At 45.4% G+C, this 17,822-nt stretch overlaps 1 protein-coding gene across 2 annotated transcripts in view; it reads right to left on the minus strand.

Annotated features, from left to right (window-relative positions):
* Positions 1–17,822, minus strand: part of LOC118505947 (RNA-binding protein fusilli-like) — a 73,796-nt gene that overhangs the window by 5,419 nt on the left and 50,555 nt on the right. For both annotated transcript variants that reach the window (XM_036042471.1, XM_036042472.1), the window contains 8 exons: positions 12,779–13,064; positions 8,559–8,651; positions 8,404–8,458; positions 1,767–1,877; positions 1,002–1,134; positions 794–931; positions 499–714; positions 10–252 (listed from right to left, as the gene is read on the minus strand). In XM_036042471.1, coding sequence (XP_035898364.1) covers positions 10–252; positions 499–714; positions 794–931; positions 1,002–1,134; positions 1,767–1,877; positions 8,404–8,458; positions 8,559–8,651; positions 12,779–13,064 — 1,275 coding nt within the window. The remainder of the gene's footprint in view (positions 1–9; positions 253–498; positions 715–793; positions 932–1,001; positions 1,135–1,766; positions 1,878–8,403; positions 8,459–8,558; positions 8,652–12,778; positions 13,065–17,822) is intronic.

Consider the following 17,822-nt stretch of genomic DNA (forward strand, 5'->3'; position numbering starts at 1 on the left):
ACAACTTACCTGAGCGTTGTACACCAAATGCACGCCCTGGTAGACGATGTGATTGGCAAAGTCGTCCAGGAAGTGTAGTATATGTTCCACCTTCGCCTCATACGGAAGCCCTCGTAACCGGATACAGTTCTTCTCGATTCCGCTAGTGATGACGTGCTGGGGTAATAGTTGCATCTGGACCTGCGGTAACTGTGCAATCAGCGGTGGTTGCGGTGGCTCGTAGGTCTTCGGATCCATCGACCGGTTCAAAACCTGCGTTCGTATTAAAGTGGTACGATGCGATTAAAATCTTCATAGCACAAACGTATTCGCAGCGATTAAAAATAAAAATCCCAACTAAGCTTAAAAACCAGCTTTCCATCATTCTATCTTACCGATTCTTGTGTTTTTGTTTCCGAAAGATTAATACGATAGCATAAATGAAACATTTTTTTGACGTTACATTTTTTAAAAATTGTTTGATATTCAAATTGTTAAATCCCTTGTCCAACTACAAACCTGCTGCACTTCTGCCGTTGTCGAGCGGAACAGCTCAATGTAGCGCTGCCCGATCGATTCCCGATGCTTCGACAGTGCTTTCGACGCGTCCGTGTCCTGCTCGAAGAGTACGAACGCATCGCCCGTTGCCCGGCCGTCCGGTTTCTTCACGAACAGTATGCCATCGGCACCATCCAGCACGTTGCAGCTGTTTTCGCCGTTTGCGAAGAAATCAAGCTATAGAGCGGAAGGGGAAGTAAAGGAGGTACTTTCATTATAGCATCCATTTGGAAGGATTGTATTTGCAGCTACTTACCACCTGCTTTGCAGTGCAATCGTACGGTAATCCTCGCATCCGGATGATTACCTGGGCGCCCTTCGACAGGAAGGCTTGCGCTTCGTTTGATGCACCACCAGCCACGGCCAGGAAGTCTTCCCCGTTGGCTCGATACACCTAAAAGCAGATGGGGTATTGTGTTATAGCACCCTAGTGACTCGATTTTGATCGCGTAGAAGACACCTACCTCGATGTATCGATTGCCGATGTGATGCTTGTGTCGTTTGAGCGCCATATCGCGATGTTCCTGTGACACAAACCGTACCAATGCTTCGCCGTTACGGCGTCCCTGTGGCGATAAACAAAGTGCTACACCACCCCTGGAAACAATAATAAAGAGACGTGGGTTTAGTTTTCCGTAATAGACACAAAAGTCTTAGTCATCGGCCATGGTGCAGAACAAAAACGATCGCGTTTTAGTGAGAAGCATGCATTACAAAGACTTATACGAAGCTTCCATGTTCCAGTTCTTCTCTTTTGTTTTTAACCTTTCCGGAAACACGTCGTTACTAAGTCAGCTAACTTTCCAACTACTATCACAAAGCGGCACAATTATAATCAGCCATTTTCCAAGCGACCAAACACACTCGGAAGCGGCGACACGATCGGTCGGATCCGCCCGATCGTGAGCCCAAAGTCGAATAGGTCATAGATTTATCAATTGTTTTTCTTCGCGATCGTACACAACACAACAAGGATCCGACGCCAGCCGACTCTACACCAGTTGGGCATTTCATTTGCTGGCGCTGGCCGCCACCAGTTATAGTGGCAGCCTGATTTCAACAACACAAAAAACAGTGTGTTGAACATGCCGAACGGTTGGGAGAGGGTAGGTAAGAAATTTCGCTGACTTGATCAATTTTATAGCAAGTCTTAGTGTATTTTCTATTTTTGGTTGGCCTCACGCACACACAAACGTTTCGATATGTGACCACGGTATGTGGGTACTTACTTTGCCACATTCAATCCACGGAAGAACTTGGCAATATCCTGATCGCTGCTCTGCCAGGGCAGTCCACGTGCACGCACTATACACGTTCCATCGATTTCGTCGTCGATCGAGCTGTTGGGCGAGAAGGAAAGGAAAACAAAATAAGTACAACGCAATAAAACGGCGTAATGATTATTTCTTTATCATGTTATCGTACTAGATAATCTGTAACTCCTCTACTGCGATGCTAAAAATATGCCTTAGTATCCATTTAAAATTTCATCCCATATACATCCCATATTATGGAAGGTTAGGTGCTAAAGATGCCATGATAATTATAGCTACCTTAGTATGGACACCTATATTTACTTTCAGGTGGGCTTCCACAGGGTTCCAAAACTATTTCATATCTTAAAACTCCTTCCACTTCACAAGGCAAAAAATAGACCTTCAATCAGTGTAACAAACCCGGTACGTACGTTTGTTTGAACAGATTCTCTTCAACATCGTGTGCTAGTGCTGCTTTCCCACTAGCAACAACATCTCCAATCCCACCCTTAGTGCTGAAGCCATACGCACATCTACATCACACGACACAACAACATGATCATGATCGCAACCTAGATATTCTGCCATACCAGGGCTTCAGCGAGTGTGTCATGCAATCGGTGCGTTGTTGTCGAACTTGTCGCCATCGAACCATCGTAACGGAAAACAGGGGCAGTGAAATGTAAACAAATCTCCCCGCTGCTCCCCGTGGTGTGCAACAGACAAAACCACAGCCAAATTAGCGATTTGTGGTATCGATATGCTTTTTAAATGCGGTCGTTAGTATGGCTGCGCCTTCCGGTCTATGATTTTCATCTACATGGCAGATCGTGTGCGAGAGCGCCATCACCATTTCACGGACTTACTACTGTGCAATGTATGTTTTTGTACTTTTTTAGCAAACTAAAAACGACATGCAATGATTAATTTTGTCCAAAAGTCTCTCTACCAGAGCAAGGGTAGAGAATCGTCTCACTGACTGCCATCCGACTGCATGTGAACATACAGCTCCACGCAGTATTTGTTGCGGTACGAGAAAGAGCCTGAAAAGCACGAACAGGTCACAGAGCACAACACTAACAGCACACATTGTATGTTTTTATCAGCCTTTACGGGGCTTAGCAACCCCAGTCACAGTGGTAAAGTGGCGGGGCCCACAAGCATTAACTGCCAGTTTTAACGATGCTGGAACTAATGGTTAGAAAGGCTCCTGGCAGACCACGACATTGTCGTATATGTCACCACTTTATAACTGGGCGACGACGGTTCGGGTCATAAAAACTTGGGCGAAATGATTGATCAGCTCAGTAGCTGTTGGAGCATGTAAATACTATTACTATTTCTAATATAAGTAAGTCCTCTCGTCTATTTTCCAAAGTCCATGTAAAAAATGTACTTTTTGTGTGCCAATATCTTCTCCAGTGGAACATACCAGCACACGAACTAGTGCACAAGCCATCACGATGTACTGCAAGCCGTGACTAATTGCTCATCGGCCACATCGACCGCACGACTCAGCGCAGCTTCAACCCAAGACAAGCAGAAGAGTACGTCAGTTTGATCACAAGCAAACGGATAGAAAATTGATTCTTCATTCACACAGCTGATGGTGTGATGGTGTCTGTGGCAGCAGTAGAGTGCTGGTATAATTAATAGTACTTCCCCGGGTCACCTTGTTGCTTGCTAATCTTTGTGTCTATCTGGTTTCCCCGAGGCAATTAATCCACGAGCCGGTACGACTATTTGGACGACTCATTCAGAGAGAATCCAAAGACGAGCACACTGAGGGTACCAAGAACTGTCATTCAGGTGCAATTTTCCAGCAGCGGAAGGTCATACCGAACCGTGTCCAACTTCCATCATCACTCCGACAAGAATTGCTTACCCCCTCCTTTCGACTTGGCTTATCACCACAGAGGCTTTATGGCTCTCACCAATAAAGCGCTAATACTGGTATTGGTGAAATCCTATCGATGCCCCGTGTAATCCGCCGCACGCAGTGTTCGATAACGCGGGCTGGTACTGCTGCTACTGCTGCAGGTGTAATGCTCTTAGACCAGAGACCACTGGCGCTGGGCAAGCCGCAGCCGCAGACTTGTTAGAACTTCTTGGCACCTTTTCTTCTTTAGGATCAGGATCTCTGATTACATCTACGCACACACACACACACTACTGAAACTCTCACACGTCTGATTGATTGCGGTCGGCTGCTTCGATCTCTTATCACAACACACACGCACAGAGGCGCACATACACACACTATTTATAATAGCAGATTAGAACCCCTAAAATGTATGTAACAAGCGTTAGAAGGTTGAATCCATATTCTCAGGCGTACACCGAACGCAAACTTCTTCACCCGATGTTCCCGATCCGGGTACCTCTGGGCCACGGCGGCCACTATCATCAGCCGGGCAGAAAATATGTTTGTGGCGTTGTGTACAACAACCACACACACGCTCTATCCCTCTCTCACGCGCGTATCTCTATCACATGTGTAATTCGATTAATACCACCGATCGGCGGAAGCTAATCAGCTGCCGCCACTGGGAAGCGAGCAGCACACACATCGGAAAAGCAAGAAGTCATGCTTCAACCCTCGCGGCACTTTCCCTTCCCCTTAGCGAACGACACACTCGAGCGAAGAAACACGGCACCAACTGCACCACACCACGTTCGCAGCAAGTGGCGTTAGCAGATTGCTTACACTGCGCTCTTTGCGTTTGGGTTATTATGCCACGTCGATAAGAGCCCCATCGGGGACGCGGGGGTCGGTTGGGTGCGGCTACTTCACAAAACCCCGAAAGCTGACCCTTTTGACCATAATTCTGATCTTTCAATAAGCCAACAGACACCTCTCACCTTTATTCTGGATTACTTATTCACATCTCAGATCTGAATCCTTGTGGTGATGCCTGCAAGGTTCGTTCCAGGCCCACACACAAGCGATCTTCAAAGTGCACTGAACTACTGGTTTGCTTCCGAACATCAGATCGGTGCACTTATTGCAACGTGCACACATTCATAGGACACCTTTGATGACACCTTCAATGCTTAGCGTTATTACTCGGCCAGGGGTGGGTTGGTTCAGAAGCACGTTTGCACCACAAAAAAAAACACACTCACACACAACTCATTAAAAACCGCGCACGATATGAACGGCCGCGGTCTGTGACCACGGCTCCCGAAGTCAATAAACCGAAGTTATGGAAGTTTCTGTTACATCAAGTTACCGGCCGGGAGGCATCAAATCGCGCGGTTTGGAGCAGAGCGTCGTCAACATGCGGAAAATCCCAGCAGTCTCAAAACGTTCCACCACAAAGAAAACGAAGCCGCGCGAAAATGACACCGAACAAATGAGGTGACAATATATTCATTCCCGGCCCTTTTTCGACACCGAGTGGTCTGAGACGATACGATCGATCTCAGCTCAACCGTAACTTCAGCATCGAGTCACGTACACGAACGCACTATACTCCACAACCATTCCCACCGGACACCAGCTACTGTCAACACTCACTACTCTCATGGGGTTTTTATTTTGTCGTGGCCTATACCGCTAATGACTGCCGCGAAAACAAGCGAAAGGAATCAACAACAAACCTATGTTCTCGACGCAATAATAGAAGGCGACGCACAACAGGATGACCAGTGCACGATGAATCCTGCACAAAAACCGAACGGCTGGTACCGATTCTAGCGAGCGACTGCGATGTTGTTTGTAACCGCGAATGGAACTCCGGTGTACGTGCACAACGGACGCTCTAATGGTACACACTCTGTCGCGGTTCGCCCTATCGCGCATTCAACGATGTACTGAGAGCCGTATCATTTCCAACGACAAGTACTTCAAACGGCTATGGACCAAACGAACGGCACGCAAACCACCAGCGTGTTCCATGGTGATGAGAGAACAGGGTCGTCGCCGTATGTCCCATGACTCCGTAGCAGCAGCAGCAGTGTGTCTGAGGTTGGCAGGAGGAGCGGAGACGGGGATGTAATATGGCCGAAGGGTGTTAGCCGTCACTTTGAATAATTTCCGATCGAATTGCTCGCTCTCTCTCTCTCTCACACTCTCTGCACACACAGAGCACACCACACTACACGGAGATCCGGATCGACTAAATGAGAGTGGTGTTGGTAGAGTTTTTCCGACAGGGAGCCTTCAGCCATCTACCATTCGATCGGCTCGTTAGCTGGTGACATTCTACCCCTCGGTTGGAGGAAAATCACTCAACACTCAGACGCGCTGGAAGAGAGATCTCAAGGAAACATGATCTGGACGACATCGAAAAGGCTTGATCTTCACGGGAGAAGATTAAACCTAGACTGAACACCATATACTCTTCTATTAGAGCATGGAGCCTTGCAAGGTTTCTTTGGCATAATATACGAAAGCAGTCCAACACTTGCACAACACGAATTTCGAGCAATAAATTACAATTTATCATAGCTACTGGATCCGAAACGATTACGCTTTAAATAGATTATCGCGATAAGGATACAGGGCGGGAGTTTCGGTTCTGCAACGGAACCGTCATCGCCACCTGAAGGTCAGAAGATAACATTTGACTTGCTGTTACACATCTGTACCCCCTGGAACGGTAGATTTTGCTTGCTAATCCTACCGTGTTTTCCCTTCGTTGCAGCTTTGTGCTCAATTATCGCGTTGCATAATGCATGTTGGAGTTGCATTTGCTAAGGCCCTGATAGGTTACGGTTTCAAGTCCCGAAAGGGCGTCGTTACTAATCATACAAATATTGCCCACTGTAAGCATATTTTATAAGCAGTAGCTATAATTATAGCACTGTATCGAATGATGGTGACAAATCTGGAACGTTTCCCCCTTTAATGGCGAGCGATTCAAATTTTCCAACCGCAACAAACCCTCCACCCCACATCTCTCTGCTCTGTTTTGTCTCTTCCCCCTTTTTTCCGTTTGATGAGCCTCCCGATTGTGGATAATGGCCCTCCAAATAGGCAGCCCAAACGCGGCCCAGGTAAAGCTCATCACTGCAATTTGTTCTACACCATGTCGGAAACGATTAACGACTCTTAGAAATCCATTTCCACCATTTACACCAGGCGCGTTCGTTTGTGGAGCTCTGCGGGCCATAGGCATATTAGCTGCACGGTTGCCTGCACACGCTAATCTTTAGCCTCCCTAATCTTTCACAACCTGAATAATCGTAAAAGCTGCCCATTCTGCCCCAAAGAGAGCGCGTGAGTATCACACAGTGACAGCCACACATAGCCACAATCTCGTTCGCAATTCAATAAAATGTCTGACATAGCATCCGGAAAGTACGGTGCGCTATCCTTCATCCCATCCTCGCTACCTCTCTATCTCTCTCCACACCTCTCGGTACGCGCAGTTTGCCGAATTTTTGCATATTTATGACTTAATCAGCGGATTTTCTTGTGCCTTTATACTAGTCCCACGGGACGGACGCTTGCCAACGATAGCCGGCTAGACTAGCGGGCACCATATCTTGCGATACAAGATAAATGAAATTAACTCCCGATGTTTAGCACGCCTGAGATGCTTAAAAGCTGTATCCAACTATATCCGCTACACTCCCGTACATTCACCACATTATGTACGCAGCAGCAGTTTATCATTCTATGGCTCCAGCGAGCAAAACGGCACAAATAACAGGCAAATAGTATCATTTCTGCCAAAAAGACGCGCGCATAAAATTAACATTTATGGGTCAATTAATTTTCCCTTCTCCATCTGCACACTATTTTCACTACTTCTAGTTTTTCCTTAATCTACTACAATGTGGCACCCGGTCGGGGAAGGAAGGAAAGAGGTTGAACATTACCCGGATTAAACATCACCCCTCGGGATAAGGTTTTGCCGCTTCGCGAAGCGTGTGTTTTGTGCGGTTAATGTGGAAACAGAACGCCAACTTGCTAACACTAATGAAAATGTCTGCACATCGTTTAGTGCAAAAAATCGCCTTTGCAACGGGAAACATTCAACCCCGTTTGTTTTAAACATTTTCTTCAAATTTCTCAAACATGTATAGCTATCATAAATCGTGGAATATACGAGCGTCAGGCCTGTAGCGATACAATCGTCTATCAGTAGTTGTAATGGCGCTATGAATTCCATTACTTTACGATGGCCGGTTTATGTTTGTGAAGATGCGTTGTACCTTTTCCGTACATCAGTACATACTACTGCTTCAGATTCAATGGCACCACCGTGAACATCGATCGCTCAAGTGTTCACTATCTTATGTATCAACTAAAACACATCAAACATACTTAAAAATTCAAGGCGCACAACCTCTCATCCTTCTTCTCGGGTGTCCATTTTAGTGAAATCGCTAGTTGATGCATCTTTGAAGCGAATTAAGCAAATATTTGCCGTTGAGACAGCATTACTACTACTCCCGCTCGCATCGCATCGAAACGCATTCAAAGGTCAAAGCCGCTTTAACACATCGGCGTCGCCCACTCGAATCGATTGATAAGCGATAGGACCGGCGGCAGGTCTTCAGACAGGCACAGAAATCTGAGTCTGTGTTTCTCTGGTTGCGAAGAGCAAGTAGCGCACTCTTGGAAAATTCTATCTGCTAGATGAATTAATGCACTCACCATATGCCAGGCTCCAGATTTAGGTTTATTATTTCATTCGCTTCAAATTTGTGTCCTAAAATTAAAATCAAAAAAAGAATTACAAATACATTATTAGTAAAACTCCCAATGGCTTATTTATCTTATAGCAATATCCTAATAGGGCTCATTCTTACCTAGAGTGATCAGATGTTTCACGATCGTCACCATGTCGCGTGCTTCTTTCACGTAGAACTCATTATTGTCTTGACAGGCTTGCAGTTCTAGGTCTGAAACGAAATCAAAATGATAAATTAATGCCTGCGATGTTACAGATTAAGATTGAACATTCGCCCATAAGATGTTAACCTGCAACTAATGAACCTTTAACCCGTCACAACGACATCTGAGACAGCGTGTAATTGCATCCACACAGAACGATCCTCATAAAACTTGTTCCACCGATCGACCTGTCGCGTACAAGGCTTGACAATATGTCGCTAGAAAATTATGCTCCCAATCGGGGTGTTTAGCGTGTGCCCACAGAGAGAGAAAAAAAAACGCACTCACACACGTCCAAACAGGTGCGCATGATTGCATTACGGCGCCGTTCATATACGGAGAGCACATTAAACCTGTCCAATGCGCCTCGTCGCCAGCAACCTACCTGTCTCTCTACCTGTCGGCACCACAATTTCACATTGCGACCAACTTTCGTTCGTTTTGCATCGCGCACATTGACAAATTGATCCACCCGTTGGCAGCAGTTACATTAGCTCTGTTTTTGCGGTGCCTGGCCTGTGTCCCGTACCGTACCCACACCAAAAACGGCGCATAATTGCCGGCGGGAGGAAAAACAGAAAGGAAAACACAGACCCCGTCCCATCCCACCGCCGCCGTGTTTTAATGTCTCGAGAGGTCTGTTGAAATGACTCCGGACGAAAGATGAGAAAGAAGTGAAGGAAAAGAAACAGAGCACAGACACTTGTTGCATTGCTCGCGATGGCAATGGATTAACCACGCCGGGTAAGACGATCTGGTTGGAAATGGGGGCTCGCCCTAAAGAAGGCGCGCGAGACAAATGTGATACCAATAGGAAATGATCCGGCTCGGCTTGGTTTAGGTTTGACGTGATTGGGCCTGCGTTAACCCTTACGAAGTTAGATAACTTAAAATTGAAATATCGCTTAACAAATTACTGAGTATAAATGTCTCTTTTGTTGCTGGTTCTAGATTTGAATAGAATAAATTGCTTCAAAAATAAATAATTGCACCATACTGATCCGCTTCTAATCGTCGCACCATATCGAGGGTTAGACTAAAGTATGTTACAATCTTCTTTAATCGCTCCTTAATCGAGTGCACATTGAGCGCCCCCATGCTCGACCGAATGCACTTCGAGTGTCACCCGATGATGGTAATGCGTGCCACAACCTCGGCTCGCCGCACCTTCTATCGCATCTCGCTTACGCTCATGCACTCGGTCAGCTGTGCGCTGGACACATTACACCAAGGCCGGCCGGCCGCACCAACAACACAATCCGCACGTTTGTTTAGCCCATTTTACCGACCGACCGACCGTCTATCCCCTAGACGGAGGGTAAGAAATGCATTAAGAATGCTTGCACATCTCCACCATAAGCAGGTCGCACACATTGATGCAATAGTGTTGGTGCAACATAATTGTAAACATTGAGTGCAACGCTCACTAACCTCAACGCTCTGGACATGATGAGGTACGCGGCGTGAAAGAAGAGATCACCATGTGGAATATTTAAATCATTTGCGTTCAACTGTGCTGTGTTTCGCTTAAAGTTACTTGTATAGCTTGTAAGCTAATTAATTTTTACAGAAATAGTTAAGTGAGCGATAGTACAATCCACGTGCGCAAGGGTAGATTTTAAATTAAATTTAAATGAGGCTGTTAATTATAAATGTAACGATTCAAATAAAATTGTTGGACATAATAAATAAATAAGAAACTTATTTCAACACAGTCGTAACTTTTTGGTGGAATAGTTTGCACATAACTTCATCATTATGAGAATCTTAAATAAATCATGTAGCTGATAACGGATTTACAAACTGCAAGCCGTCCACTGTGCATTAACGTCACACTAGCGCCATTATGCCATGAAGCGGTGGGTACTGAAACTACTGCTTGTGAACATGATATGCGTGTGAGCTGCGAGCAAATAAGAAGCAGTTTTGAATACGGATTTCAGGATTTAAACGAATTCAACGATACAAAATGCAATCTAAAACGTCTTTCTTCAATCAAACTGAACTTTCTTAAAATACAATATAAAAAAAATAAAAATTTGATTCTGTCTATACATTTGTCCGGATATAAAGAAGCGTAACGGAGCAAGTACAAAGCGAACCGTATCATACGTCGTATAGCATACAATTAACTGCACCATTTAATGACAAACAGTTGGGCAAGTACAGTCGCCGCTATTCCAACCATCAAACGTATCTAACCGGTGTCTCTGATTTGGTGGTTATGGTAGCGAATATTAATGGACGACAATCTGTTTTTTTTGCATCGCCAGCCAAACAACACCAACAAGCACATCAAGGTAATCATCAACAGCGAATCAGCATCGGCTCCACTACCTCCCCTGCGCTGCAATAACACACGATCACACACGTCAACAATGTCAACTACAGGTTCTGGACAGTTGGTGAAGAAAAAACGATCATTTGTTTCACATACTCTCGATCGTGTCCTCCGTCACGTTGACTCCTTGGAACGACGTCGTGTCTAGATGCGATGCCTCTTGTTTCGCGCCATGAAGTGTGTGGAACAGTAAATCATCAACGGTTGAACACAGGTTGTTAATGCCGTCCGTTGTTTTTGCTCTGTACTTGAAGGAAGCTAATATCCTTTTTTGTAGTTGGAACTCTCCTGTATGCCCTTGTGCTTTGATGCTCTAGCAGCACCATTAAGCTGTACCAGGAAGAAGAACATTATCTAATGCTGATCGCACGTATCCTCGTCGATAAGAGGACTCTTCGTGTGACGTGTGCACGATGATTTTTCAATGTGCTTTTACACAGTTTTTGTTTCTGCTGAGACATTTTCTAATACGTAAAACATTCATTAAAGCAAACCGGTACAAAACACTGATCGAAGGACACACAAACATTTTTGTGGAAATCGAACGAATCCAATTAAAGTACTTTTTTTTGCATCCGTTGCCCTTCTGTACAACAATTGCGATAAAAAGATTTTTAAATCCATCAGGTTCGAGGTACGGTGACGACCATACGCAAATGAGGCCAATGGCATTTGGGTGGCTGGCAAGCAAGCAAATTACTTGCGTCGGTTCAGCTCGGTCACTCAGCATACGAGAGAAGTCCATCAATCAAATTTCCGCGAGGTTTTTCCCCACCGGCCGTATCGCTCCCGGGGAACGCAAAAAGCACTTGTCGATTGGATGTCACTTTTGACAGATGCCAAAATGGCTTTCTTCCATTTTTTAGTGACAATTGTATGAAAGAGCGCACCAGGGCAGGCAAGTGAACAAATGCGAAGCATCAACTACAAAAAAAAAACGAAACAACAATCGTACCTGTTTTTCCATTCGATTGAAATACATTTACAAAAACCAATCCTTATTTATAGACAAATAAATTATGGCGCGCAAAAACCTCTCACCTGTTACTCTTTTTCTTGCCTGTGTGCGGCTTCAGATCGAATCGCGTGCAAAGGGCTTCAGGTGTCTTAACGCAAACGCAAAAGGTGTGCGCTCGGGTACTAATCTTTAATAGCTGTTTCGTATACAGGCGCATGTAATACCGAAATTGTAACTAGTTTCGTGGTTCAAAAATATCAAAGTCATTCGTGGTGTTCGTATGTGACTCACGGAGCATAAGCCTCACACACATCAGCGATATCATCAAGATAAGCTGCTTGGAGGTTTAAAACACATTGCACCGTTAATCTTATCAAATGGCGCTCTATTCACATACAAGCCGCGATCCAACAAATCAGCTTCTCATGCTCAACAGTATAAGAGGCCTTAGACGAGAAGAAGAAAATCGTCGAAATCGTCGATGTTTGGAGAAGCTTTGACATCCCAAACGAATCTCAATGTGTCCTTTTTTGTGTGTCCTCAAATTATTATGCGTCTGTTAATATCCATTATGTTGTCAGTAAAATGCTGCAACAATTCTGTAGCCGAGCACGGCAAGCCACACCAAGAAACGCCATACTCAGCAGAGTAAGGAAACGTCCAATTACCGGTGCTCTTATCGTAATCACCCATTTAATCGTGTTTCTGTTGTTTGTATCATTCTTGTTGGTTGTATATAGACCACCGCCGTAACACGCTTATGTCATACTCAGGCTCAACACCTCAAAATAAAAATAAATTGTAATGTTCAGCGAAGGATTAAACCCTCAAATTACCTTTAATAATTTCAGCAACCGAGCCCGGAGTCGGCGGCAGACTTGGCATGGACGCGAGCTTCTGGGCCTCGGCAATCGGGACCAGCGCACGGGACAGATCGCCGGCCCGGAAGCGCACAAACTCCTTCCGCAGGTCACAAAACCGCCAGTAGTACTGTGGCAGGTCGATGTCTTTGGCACTCGCTTCGGGATGGAGACACTGCCGGAGTGGGAGCTGTCCGTCGGTGACTAGCCGAAAGCTGGGACAGTGTGGGTCCAGGTTGAGCGACTTGGTGTACTCGTCGAACTGTGAAAGGGAAGAAAGAGGAAGAAGGATTAGTTGCTGAAGCCATTAACGTGAGGACACTCGATCAAAAGCATCTCTCCGGTGCCGGTGAGAAAAGCGAAACTGATAAGAACGGGAACTGGTACGCTGTAAAGATAGCAGACCGTGGGCCCCACACACAGGTGTCTCCGGTGACGGGGAATGCCACCCTACGTCACCACCGCAATAGGCTCAGAACCTTTGACCACAGAGCCTGCAAATGACGACGACGACTGGTGGTGGCAGCGGTGGCGGCGGCTTATTGCACATTTTCTGTTTACGTCGTCGCGGAATGCTGCGCTATCGAGCATCGCGGATTACTTGAACTTTGCGCGCCCGCTCTTGACTGAGGCTTCCCGACCCCACACATCCCATCAGCCCAACACCTCCTATTTCTTATCTTATAACCATTGTTCGACACCTAAACCTGGACAAGGAATCAAGTGCCGCGGCCAGGTATATGGTGGGTTAAAATTGCAAGTAACCTTCAATTGAGGGAGGTGTTGTTCGTGTAATCATCGCTGCAAGCCCACCTCGTGCGCTTGACAGCAAACACATTCCCAAGCCTAACGTGTGTTTTGACGCTTTTATCAACCGCGATCATTCCAACCAGGGGAGGTTGTGTTCTATTGCTGGAGATTTGAGAAATTTATTGCCTTCGATACGCGCGCAATCGGCATCGGGGTGTAAAGAGCGCGTAGGCAGTTCTTATCGAACTGCAGGATTGGTGGATGGCTCGCGAGGAGGTAAATAAGCCTGGTCGATTTTCGGTCGGCTTCTAGACATGATTTTGCAGTAACAGAAGAAAGATTCATATCAGCGCTTTGAGATCCGCTTCAGAAAGTGATACCAAAAATAAAACCGATTATACGGTTTACTGTTGGTGATGATTCAACTCCAACCAACTTCAAGCTCTCGTGAAGAAAAGAATATTTTAAAGATGTCTGCGCCTGCGTCCAAATACTGTCCAAACATAACCATATCAAATGGCACTCAAAGTGTCTTTGCCCCAGTACCACACACTTGAATGGAGGGCCTTTTGACTTTGGACTTTTGACAATGACCCAACACAATCAGGAACGAGCACATACACAATGGAACACACAGCACCCTCTAACAATTCTTCATTCACACCGTACCACGACTTGAGGCATCATCTTTTGCGTCACACTCTGACTGACTGTCTGCTGCTACGTCTATACGATTTGAGAGAAAAAAACAACATTTATCGCACCAAAAGCAAGCCTTTCAAATCCTTCCTTTGACGTCCTCTATTGAAAGAAAAACTTGGTACCCAACGTCCAACATCCATTTGCTTGAGGTTAATTAAAAGCGATAGTGGAGCTCGTAACAAGCCTATTACTCGGATTAAGCGACACCATTTAGGATTCGACTTTTTCCTACACGAATGAGAACTGAACTTCCGTTCCGCGGGTATCACATGTTTCGTTCGGCTGGAAAATGGAACGGCTCACACCATTGTGTCACCTCTAAAGTAGTGCAATAAAGCGTTTAAATGGTTAAAATTCTATCACCTTGTGACATTATGAGAAGAGCAACCGTTTATTTTTTGTCTCCTCTCCGAAAGGGCTTCGGGCGCACATTAATCTCTTCATCATTGCCAAGTGGAGCGTTTCATCAGCGGAGAAGTAGATCATACAGCGCAGAGACGCGCGAGATCACGCGCGATAGAACACACCAGCCCAGCCCCGGGACACGTTGCTCTAAATGTTCGGCTTCAACACTGTCAACCGGTGTGTCGGTGGTGTGTGGCGGTGATTTATCGCCCATCTTGACCGTCCACTAACTAACCCGGCGCCGGCGGAATGGCTTGCTGGAGACACAGTTTTTGGTCACAAAGGAGAAATGTGTGTGACGTTGATGAAAGTTTACGATTTCACCACAGCACACGAAAGAATTGTGAAACCAAGTCGCAGGCCAAAAAAAATTACTTCCAACAGCAGGTACCTCGGCATGTGATGTGTGTGTGTGTGTGTGTGTGTGTGGACTTTCCTGTCTTAAAACACGCAAAACAAAGTTCGTTTTTGAAGCGGACACTTCCACACCAAAAAGGTGCTTTTTTTGCCCATTTAGCACAAGTCGCAATGACGACGGCGGCAAACAGTCACCGCTCATGTAACAGATCCTATAAAACTAAACAGATTCCACCAAATGCCGTACATCCTCTGCTGCTGTCCCGGGTGGTGTAACGAGTAGAAAAGGTACAAAGCGCAAACTAAACACTGGATCGTCGGGCATGCAATCGTGCACAATTATTGCCATTCTCCTGGCTGTTGCTAGAGATCAGATGGATCCGTCTTTTAAGCTACAATGTACACACAAATCGCTTCAAGCTGAGCTTTTTTTTTACTCAACTGCACAAAAAAAGATACCCTGCAACACTCCGCCAAAGTGAATGAGCAGCTACTGCAGGCCCCAACGATCCTCCGACTGTACTTGCTGCTGTACACAAACGCGCAACATTTGCGCTTTTTCTAGGCGGGTTTGTTGTGTTTTCACTGCAATCAGACATTAATTGCACAATTGTAACTTCCCACAGCACCACCGGAATGTCACACACTAGTGTGCAGCCAAAATGCAGTCAAATGCAGTTTTCACAGGGTGACAAATTTTACACATTTTATTCATCAATATTTGTGTTTTCCTTTCGCGCGAAGATTGGCGCATGTTGCTGAGCAAGAGTTTTTTTTTTGTTAATTTTATTGCTATCCCTTCGACAACGCATCACCATTGTGAGATGGTGAAAATTACGCAGCCACAATTTCGCATAATTGCCAGAGACCGTATGCTAATGAGCCACTTTGCCACCCTTGGCAGCAAACTTCCCAAAGCAGGCAGGCAGTGCGAATCTTCCTTGGCACAGATTTGGTGTGCTTTCCTTTTCCAAGTTCCTGTCTGTCGGCCTGCATCAGTCGCGTGCGACCTCGACTCGAAACTCATCAACCCACTGCCGAGGGTGGCATTCCACACTATCCTTGTGGCGGGAGATCAACAACGATCAACGAGCCGATTTTTAGTATCTCACTAATGTTTCCAAGAGTCGCATGGAAAGTTATTGCTCCAAAAAAAGCAAAGAACACACAAACATCCGATAGGCAAAATGAAGCTCACCTGTGAGGATATCCACGGTTTGGAATTGCTAATTTTCTGACCTTCCTAAAGGTAAAGTAAGCCAGGCGCAGCATGCACGCTATAATACGCTGATGCTTACAAATATACATGATACGATACCCTAAATCCTTGGCAAAAGCAAAGAAGGAAAGCAACGATACAAAACATCTCATTCACCGCCAGCACTAATACGGTGAAATAGAAAAGCACATAAATTAGTTGGCTCTAACGCTCGGTTATGGAGACGAGCACGAGCAAGATAAATATTTATTTTATGCTGCTGCTGGTCGTATGTATGCTGGCGTAGCGTCACGTTTCAAGAAATACGCACACACACACTGACGAGAGCGCGAGCCAAACCGTTGTAATACTGCTATTGTGGCGAAAATATTTCCTTGGCAGTGTCTATTGTACATCACGCGATGAGATTGATCGCTTTCACATAACAGACCCATGTGGATGGGGAATCAATTTATTTGCTAACTTAACATGCATCACTACAATCACTTAGCTGATCGTGACCTACTGAAGGCGGCTTAGGAAGCGCTCAGAGCCTTACCTGAGCGTTTGGATATTCTAGGAACATGTTATAGGCTTGAACGTCCGGTATCATTCTAATGACATGTTGTGCCCACCCAATATGTCTTCTGTGGCAACCGGTCAACTTGAGGAACTTATCATTGCAGCGGCTAGTTGCGAGGGATAAAATCCTTGGGTTTTAACAGCATAGGGTGTCTACATTAGCGTGCAGAATCTGGATTGGCTTATAGAAAAAGCCTATTTTGAACCTCGACTACGGCAACCCAGTGGTGGATGCGTCAGGTGCGACGGTCCTTACACGTCAGAACCGGGGTTCAAACCCCACATGGGCCGTTCCCCCATCGTGAGGTAGTCCTCACGATGAGTCTAATCAATGAGTATAATGAGCACGACTTTTAAGAGATCATTAGGTGAAGAAAGAAGGAGAAGAATCTCGACGAGTAATTAGCACTCTTTGATGCGTTATTGGCGCAGAGTCAGACTGCCGATTTTGGCTACGTTTGATCCCTTGATAAGTATCTACAGTGCAAGACGTAATCTTCAATTAATTTTCCACTGCCCTATCTTCAGTGAAAAACAATAAACTTTGATCTGCTTCAAAGCAGCGCCAATATATCTAAGACCAAACTTCCAACATTATCAATGTACTATATGTCTATAAATTCATTTAAAGAAGGAAGTTCCCGGATTTTAGTGATATTTCAGAATTTATGCTAGTTCTTTTGTGGAAACAACTAAACAGACAGAAGACACAAACATATAGAATACAGACAGAATGTAGACAGAAAATTATATCTATATTTTAGACGTATACCGGGATCTGGGCGAGCTTAGCTATCTTGGTGAAAAACAACAGACAAAACATCAACGATATCTTCTTACAACATTATCAATGTATGTTAGCATCTAGATCCCGGGCGGCCCGGTGGTAGATGCGACAGCGGCACCGATCTTCACACGGCAGGACCGGGATCCAGGGTTCAAATCTCTTCTGGGCCGTCCCCCCATAGTGAGGACTGACTATCCGACTATACGGTAACAATAAGTCTAGTAAACCAGAAATGGCAG

This window comes from Anopheles stephensi, chromosome 2, assembly GCF_013141755.1.
Source record: "Anopheles stephensi strain Indian chromosome 2, UCI_ANSTEP_V1.0, whole genome shotgun sequence".
NCBI lineage: Eukaryota > Metazoa > Arthropoda > Insecta > Diptera > Culicidae > Anopheles > Anopheles stephensi.